General features: G+C 39.0%; 1 protein-coding gene and 1 long non-coding RNA gene across 2 annotated transcripts; one reads left to right on the top strand and one right to left on the bottom strand.

Annotated features, from left to right (window-relative positions):
- Positions 1 to 37: 37 nt before the first annotated feature.
- Positions 38 to 1,754, bottom strand: LOC113088747 (uncharacterized). Its single transcript, XR_003286195.1, has 2 exons — positions 1,583 to 1,754; positions 38 to 726 (listed from the first exon to the last, which is right to left on the bottom strand). It is a non-coding gene; the product is annotated as an uncharacterized LOC113088747 (long non-coding RNA).
- Positions 1,755 to 3,017: 1,263 nt separating this feature from the next.
- LOC113088743 (E3 ubiquitin-protein ligase Topors-like) lies at positions 3,018 to 8,819 on the top strand. The gene is made up of 3 exons (XM_026255811.1): positions 3,018 to 3,235; positions 3,869 to 4,840; positions 5,832 to 8,819. Exons 2-3 carry the CDS (start codon positions 3,869 to 3,871, stop codon positions 7,551 to 7,553), a joined length of 2,694 nt encoding a protein of 897 aa, XP_026111596.1. The 5' UTR covers positions 3,018 to 3,235; the 3' UTR covers positions 7,554 to 8,819.
- The last annotated feature ends 1,181 nt before the right edge of the window (positions 8,820 to 10,000 follow it).

Here is a 10,000-nt window from a genome sequence, read left to right on the forward strand (position 1 = left end):
GGACATCTGTTCACTCAAATAAAACAGAAACACTAGATTAAAAATGTTACAAATGTTGGGTTTAATTATAATATTGAACAAAAACTGAAATGGATATTAATTAAAGCCAAAAAGGAAGATTAAACGGTTGATGAAAACCACTAAAAAACACCTTTTTTGTAAAACAAATCAAGTTTTATTTATGTTATGTTACTGAGGAAACATTTTCCACTTTACTCTGTTGTACAAAAACAACAAACTGAAATAAAGATAATTTTAAAACATATGTAGGCACATAAAATACAGACAAACCACAAGAAAATGACACACGCATAGTGTCCAAGCTCTCGTAGTGATGCTATAATAACACTTTAATAACATCATTAATCTTACTTCATAATCTTATTGTGCATTTGTTTTGTGCAACTGCATTATCACTGGTTTGTGATCCTGTTCCAGGATCTCTGCTCTCTTTCGAGCCCTATGTAGTGTGCTTGAGCGGTTTCTAGTGCGCTATGCCATCTAGTGGCCTGAAAGTGTAGTCACACACACAGAGCAGTGTGAATGAAGCAGACACACAGACATCAGAAGAAGTGTTTGTGAGGGGTTTGTGTCCTCAGCGTCTCGGCTCATGTTTGCTGAGCTTTACGTCTTGATCTTCTCTCGTTTCTCCAGCTCCCACTGTGCGGCGACTCGTGTGCCGTAGATGACGAATCCCCACGAGAGCAGAACCAGCAGCAGAAGACCCTGCACACACACACACACACACACACACACATATCCATCAGTCTACACACAATCACAGGAATCAGATGTGCTAGAAAACACACTGCAGTTCAGTAGTTAGGGATCTGAGAGATGTGTCTCTTCCGCTCACCAAGCCTGTGTTTATTTGATCAGAAATACAGTAAAACCATGAAATATTATGACAATTTAAAATAGTTGTTTTTTTTATGAGGATATCTGTTAAACTGTAATTTATTTCTGTGATCAAAGATGAATTAATGAGTCTTTACATCACTTTTTTATAAATTTTACACACTCTTGTTGAATAAAAGCATTCATTTCAAAAGAAAGAATGGCCCCAAACTGAAATAAATGCTGTTCTTTTGATCTTGCATTCATTAAATAATCCTGAAAAGGGATTAAAGGTAAACAAATATTAACAGCAAAGCTGTAGGTGATATTGATAATAAATCATCATTTCTGAAGATCACGTGACACTGAAGACTGAAGGAACGATGACGAAAATCACAGAAATAAATTACAGTTTAACAGAGATATTTTGAAATTGCAATAATTCATAATTTTACTGTTTTTCTGTATTTCTGATCAAATAAATAAAACCGTAAAAACCACTGAATAATTTACCGATCTCAAACGTTTGAACAGTAGTGTAGATTATCATAAATCTGAAATAATTTGATGCTGAATTGTAAACTTAAAAAGCTAAATCAAAATATATATACATTTAAAAATATTAATAACTACCATAATAGTATAAAAACAAAACAACAGCTAAATAGCAGTGTGTCTCTTGTGAGTAAAGTAGAGTATAATGTATTTCTGCTCATCGTGTGTGTGTTAAAGATCTCAAACTCACGATCGAGAAGATTCTGTCCAAACTGCGGCGGCTGACGCGCATCGCTTCGATTCGATTCTGTCTTTATTTCGATTTTAAAATTCGGATGAAACTCGGAGCAGCTCGTTAGCACGCTTAGCTTAGCATCGCACAGCGACCGGAAGCACACGACTGGTATCCAGGACGACGCCCGGAAGCCGTCACGTGTTTATCATTCTCCAGCTCAGACTGCGCGTTGTTATATTTTCCGTCGACAAATAAAGTTAAAACAGTGATTTAAAAATAAATTACCTAATATAAAACAACTAAATCAATGTTTATTATTTATACCCTACAAACAATATATTTGGATGAATTTGTTTGTTAAAAATTGTTATCCAAGCTGGATCTGCATTTGCTATTGTTTTTACTTTTTTATTTATTTTCAGTATATTCAGATACAAGTTTGTTTAAATGTTTGGAAAGGAAAGAAAGAACATGCATTCATTTATTTATTTGGTATTTGTTTATTTAGTAACTAAAAATAAATGTCTTATTTATATTATTTATTTTTTATTTAGTATGTATATGTGTATATGTATTTTAAAGAAAGAACATGTTTATTTGTTTATTTAATGCATTGGTTACTTTTATTTGCTTATTCGTTAATTTAATTTTATTTATTTTCTGTATATTTTAATAAATGGCGGTTTATATGTCGTTAAGGATAGAAAAGAAAGAACATGCTTTTTATTTGTCTGTTTTAATTTTTTCTATAAATTTAATTTTTGTTTATATTTTAATTAATATATGTTTATATTTATAAAGAGACTATTATTTTAGAAAGTGATTTACTTTATTATTTATTTATTTTCTGAAGTTTTTATAAATAGATTTTTATATGTTGTTTAAAAAGAAGAAAGAGCATTAATTTTCTTTGCTTGTTTTTGTATTTTTTATTCATTTGAATTTTTGTTTATTATATTTTAATGAATACATGTTCATATTTTCAATAAAAATTAAAAGCATGAATTTATTAATTTGTTTTATTTCTGTTAATTTGTGTATTTATTTTATTAACTGATTTATTTTCTATTATCTTTATATTTTAAAGAAAGAAGACAGAACATGCATTTAGATTTTTGTTTTCGGTATATTTTAATAAAACTATTTATGTTTTAAAGAAATAATAGTTTTAAATTTTTTTTTTAAAAAGAAATATTATTATTATTATTATTATTATATTTTATTCATTGTATTTTTCATTTGTTTATTTATTACTATTAATAGGTTTACTTTATCATTTATTGGTATATTATTTAATAAATACTATGTTTATATATATAAAAAAGAACACGCATGTGTTAATTTTCTATATTTATTTATTCTGCATTCTATTTATTTATTTTCATTCCATTAATCCAGTGGTGTAGTACCGCTCCAGGCCGTCACAGGGCGCGCGTGTCATGTGCGTGCGCGTGCCCGTGACGCCTACCGGAAGAGACGCTCTGCAGTGTGTTTTCTGCTCCTCAACAGCATTGCGAAACCTCTCCACTTCTATCGGTCTTTAAATGTAAATTTTCTCTTATTTTGTATTTTTATCGTGAAGGATGTGGCGCTGATGTAACACAGATGTGTTTGCAGTTTGGATGACCGCGTTTTTCCGCGCTTTTGTGATGTGTAGGCGATGATCAGGTGAGAAGCTGCCCCATAAACCAGACATATGGTTTATTTTGTTTTTTATCATATTTATTGTCTTTATCCTTTTATTGTCTGCAGAGGTGTTTTATAATCGCTATTTTGACTCATAAAGGAAGGCAGGAGAGAGAGATAACCAATAATCATCGATCAAAACACGACAGACAGCTCGTCGCTGCTTTTATCGGAACATTTCTAATATTTCCAGTGATTTCTTCTGATATTTTCAGCGTAATTCTCAGTATTACGGTTTTATGCATTGTCGCTGTATTCAGAGATTCAAGAATGGATTTATTTTTTTATTGTTGGAAATAAGTTGATTCGTTAAACAATGTACTATTGCTTACATTATAATAAATTGTTAAAGTTTGTTAAAATAATCCCTTTTGATTGTTCAATTTGATTTAAACTGTTAAAACGTAATCTAAATGGTAAACAAAACAAAAAAAGATTCATATTTATAGGACCCTGTTTGTATTACACTAGTTTACACTAGTAACTTGCCGCTGTGTCTCATTCGTAATCTGATTTGGATAAAATGTAGTAAAGTCTAATGAACCTGACACTAGATATTACGAATATGCATAAATGTAAAGGATGTCTAACGAGCCGATGTTTCGTGTGTTGTAGATGATGGCGCCTTCTAAGATGAAGTTGCGTTCGAGGACGAGAGACAGTGCTGGGAAATCTTCTCAACGTTTATTAGCCAACGCTTCGCCTGATTCCAAATGCCCCATCTGCCTCGACCGCTTCAAAAACGTGGCGTCACTGGACCGCTGCCTGCATCAGTTCTGTTTCCGCTGCATCCACGAGTGGTCCAAGAACAAAGCCGAGTGTCCGCTCTGTAAGCAGCGCTTCCACTCCATATTCCACTCCGTCAAAGGGGAAAACGACTTTAAGGAGTTCGTGGTGCGGCCTCCGGAGAACGGTGCGCCTGCGAACACCGATCCACCTGAGCGTGTGCTCCGCCCTCGAGTCCTCAGACGCAGAGAGAGGCGGAGCCACAGAGCGCAAACCCCCGGCCCTACTACGTCGCCTCCACTGGAAGATGACATCATGTTCGACGGCCTGATGGATGCAGCGGCGCTCGCACAGAACCAAGACATGCTGCGATTAACAGTGCGCAGACATGGGCGGGGCGAGGGGCGGAGCCTGCGGCGCTTGTGCGACCAAGACGTTGTCGCATTCCGCCGCGCACTTTACAGGACTGGCATACGCGTGCGTAACTCAGGAGACGCCGGCATGCGAAGGGACATTTCCGCATCTTTTTTGCGACAAAACCCTGGCTGCCTGCGACGACTGCTGCCTTGGCTACAGCGGGAACTCACCGTTTTGTACGGTTCACACGGCTCACTGGTGAACATCGTGCAGAACATCATCATCTCGCGCATCATGAACTACAACATGGAGGACATGGCCATCCGAGACGAGCTCCGCCCCTTCCTGCTGGCACGCACCGACCACTTCCTGCATGAGCTGGTGAGCTTCGCCCGCTCCACCCTTAATATGGAGGAGTACGACCAGCAGGCCGTTTACGACTGTCCCGCGCCCAGCTACGAGGAGGGCAGCAGCTCGGACCTTACTGTTATCGCCATCTCCGAGGTGAGACACACATCACATTACATTTAGTAACGACTAACAGTTTCTGAATTTCATGTAGTTTTCTATGACTACGTTCTATTTTCTGTTCAATGAAGGGTCATTCCTTCTCAAGTGGTCGAAAAAATTGGTTGCTTGGCCATTTTTTTTTTTTGGAATGAATAACTTGATCAGGGCCGTGTGAAATCTGTTTTATTCCCACCCCCAAAATTTTTTTTTTCCAAAAATAATTTTTCCAAATTCTGTTTTAAGGGTTAAATTAAGTTAAAAAGTTCAATTAATTAAAAAAAAAAAAGAGCGTCTAATTAATTAAAATACAATTTAAGTTTATAACCATTTATTTAAAGTTTTATGAAGATTTAAACTTTATGTCCCAATGAAATCCATTTTATAATTAGTTTTTATTTTTATTTACATGGGATTCCATTTTAATGGTTTAATTACATTTTAATGTTTATAAAGAATGTCTAATCGGTTTAATTTATTAATTAAATTTCTTAAGCTGCTAATTTGTTTAATTATTTATAGCCGGAGAGTGAACCAACTCCAGCAGACTAATGTTAGTGTAATCTATTAAATAAATATATAAAATACTTTTAATATGACTAAATTTGTATTTAACATAATTTAATGCATTGCATGCACATCTGCACTTTATGATGGGAGAATCCATGAGAAAGCATAATTCGGTCTATAAACATGCATTGAACAGCAAAACACGATAACTCCTCTAAACCTCTCCGATAGGCCATTGCATTTGTAAACTCAACGGAATTGTCTCTGATTGGTTATAATGTGCAACACTGTAAAAACACAGAAAAATAAATATGACTTAACAAATAAGCCCTAATATTAATGAGCTAGTATTACCAACCTGATTTATAATAATAATCGTCAAAGGCATTAGCCTCGGGCGCTATGTCCGAGTTTCATCGATACATGATACTATCAGCACAACCCTAATCCAAGTCTTCATTGTTGTCATTTCTCACAGGATGATGATGATAATGATAGTGAGGACAATGTCACGGAGAATCCCTCTGCTGTCCAGGAACGCCTTGTATCTGTTGCCACAGCAAGTGGAGCGGATAGTTTGCCAAGTCAGTCCGCGTGGGATGATGAGACGCCTGGTCCGTCCTATTCAACCCTCCTCCCCTCTTCCAGCCTATCACAGGGTGAGGGGGAGGAGCCAAGCTCAAGCACAGCCCCTCCCCTCAGTGCCCTCAACACGACTGACCCTGTGGCAAGTGTCGGCGTGTCAGCCAGACCGGATGAAGATGATATAGAGGAAGAGTGCCTAATTGTGGGATACGTGAAACCGATGGCTGAACGGACCCCAGAACTTGTTCAGCTCTCCTCAGATTCATCTGAAGAAGAGCAAGAGCCAGCCGCCACCGAGACAGCGGCCTCAGTAATGAAATCAGAGGAATTCCAAGTGCAGCTCCCGTCACAGTCCCACATGAACCCAATTAGTCCTAATTCCTTCCCAAGCCCTGCTCCCTTGTGCAGTCCACAGCATTTACTTCCGGATGGAGTCAGGTCACCGAGTAAAGAACAAGAGGCCGACTACTTGTCCTTCCATGGTCACCAGTCCAAAGATGGTTCACAGTCACATTCACATGATGACTCCAGCTTCAGAGGTAACCAGAGGCACAGAAGTCATCGGCGCTCTGGCAGCAAAGAGAAAGACAAGAGTTCAGATCAATCACGGCCAGTCAAGACCCCAGATTGCTCGCCAAGCCAAACACGGAGCTGGACACAAAGCCCAACGGTGTCCATTTGGAGTGGCAGCCCCACATCTAAGTCACACAGTAGTGACTGCTCTCCTTCCCAAAACAACAGCGACAGAAGTGGAGAGCATTCGCGCCATTCAAGAGAGAAATTCTCACACTCTCCTTCCTACTCAAAAAGGAGAAAAACCAAGGAAAGGAGGATTAGGTCTCCTGACTCACCTGATTCGTTCCTTGGCTCTCACCATCCCTGTGAGGCAAAGCATTGTCGTAAACGCCGTAGGCGGTCGGTCAGCAGCAGTAGCGCTGATTTGCACTCTGAAAGATCCTGCATGGACAAACCCAGTGGTAAACGCAAGTACAAAACCCGGCACTTGGAGCGAGCAGCCCAGCGGCGACACAAGGAGAGAACCACAACCAAGGAAAAAAAGCAGAACCGAGAACGGCGACCCAGCAGGGAACGATCTCCAAGTGTGGAGATCATCTACGAACAAAGGGCGCCTGACACAGACTGGATCCAGCGGAGGAAGAAGAAGCACCGGAAGCGAAGGAGGGAACTGCGTTCTCCCACTGTGATCACGATAGATAGTGACAGCGACCGTACCATCGACTGTCTGGACCGCGTCTTGGATGTTTTAGACCGAACCGCTGCTGATACTGAGCAAAGGGATGCGAGTCCTGAACAAGATTCCATCCAGAATGCAAGTTGTACCTTGGACTCTTCAAATCCTCTCTCTGAGCCATTGAGTCCCGTAGGCCGCAGTGACCAAACCACTGAACGCACACTAAACCTAGACAACTGTGTGGTGAATGTAGTCGACAACAGTAGTTCTGACTGCTCCCGAAATATAAGTGAAGGTAGCCACGAAGAGTTTATGTCCGACCCTTTCACAGGGGCCTCGATGATAACAACCCCACCTTCGGACATGAGGCTGCTGGAAACCATACTGCAAGATCTTGTGGATTTCCTACCGGGGACAGAGTAGGAAATGGGGCAGAGTCCTCCCGGCCAACGGGAACCCAGTTCTAGCCAACCAAAAGACCAATCAGTGATGAGAGGAGATGGCAAAAATTTTAGAAAATGAGAACACAGATGGCGACCAACACTGCTGACTAAAACTAAAATAGACTTTTTCTTACAGACAAAAGCTTGTCTGATGCTTATCTGGATCACTCAGTCTCTAGACGTTTTTATAAACTCATTTAAAGTTTGTATTATTGCTGGAAATGGATGCTTGGGAAACATTAAGACAATGTTTTTTGTCAATTTGAACATCATTATTATTATTCATGTTGTATTTATAGTCATAGTGATCCTTTTCCTTGAATCTGGTGCTTAATCACTGTGCCACAACACAACGACGATCATGTCTGGATGGCAACTCTTTTCCACTATCCATAACCCTAGAAGAAACAAATGCATGGGAGTTACTATCTAGACTAGTGGTTCTCCGCTTGTTTGCTTCAAGACCGAGATTGTTTGACAAGACGCAGGGCCTTTGACTAACCAAACGAAATATATAGGAAATGTTATTTTGCTATCTTACACTCTCAGAAAAAAATGTGCTAAACTTGTATCTTTAGATGTAAAACAGATTGTCACTGGGGCAGTCCCAGTACCTTAAAGGTGACATATCATGAACATTTTACTTTTCAAGGTTTTAAGTGCTATGAACAGGTCCCTGGTGCATCTACCAACCAAGGAAACATGAAAACGATTAACCCAGTAACTTTGTTGTGGTAAGCCTTTTTCTGCAAGGCTCTGAAAAATCGAGCATGTCTGATTTCGCTCCCTTAGTTATTACCACTAAAAGTACTAATATGTGACTTCTAGGGGTAAATAAAGTACATAGTTGCCCAAGCTATTTTACCTCTAAAGGGAAAATTTTGCAGGTTTTTCTGATTGTGTACAAAATTATGCCGTTATTTGCATTTAGCATTGTTTCTTCCTCTTCTGCATACCTGTGACCGATTCTGAATCATGACCCACCGGATGAGAACCACTGATCATTCATTATTCAGCCCCATTGAGCTTGGAGAACTGTGTCTTTGTTAAACTCAGGGAACAGGTGACGCCTCCATTCCTCCGTTGCACAGTATGTTGAATGTGCTGGTGCGTGTGGGACTATAGGGACACCCTGGAGATATAATAATTCACGGATCATGTCTACTGAACACACATCAAGCCTTCTTTACAACAGCTGTCTGTCATGTCAGCCAAAAATCAATAAATGCATTTAATAGATGTATAATAGTGTCTGAAAATGTTTTTCTTTATGAACCACAGCATTAGGTCTTTGTGACCTTATCAAGACCCTTAGTTCTAACCAGTTGGGATGTGATGAACCCTGTGTCTTCCAGGTAATGGTTTAAACTTCTATAGTGACCTCTATTGACCCAGTATATTTTTACACACTCTTCACACTTTCCAGGCTTTTAACTTGATTAGCAGTAGTATTTCTTTTCTGTATTCTAATGGATTTTTTGTTTCTCTACCCAGACACCAAGATTATTCAACGTCTTTTGGAGATTACTGGGCAGATGAGGAGTCCACCATAGTCATGTCGTCCACATATTTCTAGTGGTCTGTTTGTTCCTGAAGGGCACTGTTAAACAGTGTTAGAAAGATGATGGGTCCCAGTACGTGTCCCTGAGGAACTCCACATGAGGGATGTTCCCAATCAGACAGATATCCCTGATAACGCACTCTTTGATGACAATTAGACTTTGAATTAATAAATCCATGGAATGAGGCTAGGTCTCACTCCAAGATTCAGGAGGCACTGAACTGGTAATATGTGGTCTACTCTACAGGATTGACAACCTTGTCGAAGTCTTTGTGATTAATGTGCACACTGGGCCGGGAGATTTGTGACAGTTAAAGGATTAGTTCACTCCAAGAATAAAAACTCCTGAAGATTTACTCACCCCCATGTCATCCAAGATCCCATTGTCTTTCTGTCTTCAGTCGCCAATAAATAAAGGTTTTTGAGGAAAACATTCCAGGATTTTGCTCCATATAATGAACTTCAGTGGCAACCATTTTTTGCATGCTTGCTTTGTAAACACTGGGTCGGCGCTTTTGTCTACATCATGCGTGACCTTTCCAACGTAATGATGTAATGCGTGAAGTCCAGCTAGTGCAAGACGAACATTTGTTTAAAAAGCATTTAAATGTTTATTATTTTAAGAAAATGAGTGATAATTTCTCCAGATAAGACCCGTATTCCTCAGTCCCCATTGAACTCCAATAGCATGAAGTCTTGGAATGGTTTCCTTAAAAACCTTCATTTCTTTGTGACTGAAGACTGTGCAGAGTTTGTTATCCAAACAGATATCCAGGATTCTGCGATGATTAAAATTTCAGATTATGTTTAGGCCAATGTGTAAGTACTTAGTAGATGAGCCTAATAAATGCTCAATGAGTTCTTGC

The sequence above is a fragment of the Carassius auratus genome, unplaced genomic scaffold, assembly GCF_003368295.1.
Source record: "Carassius auratus strain Wakin unplaced genomic scaffold, ASM336829v1 scaf_tig00046961, whole genome shotgun sequence".
NCBI classification, from domain to species: Eukaryota; Metazoa; Chordata; class Actinopteri; order Cypriniformes; family Cyprinidae; genus Carassius; species Carassius auratus.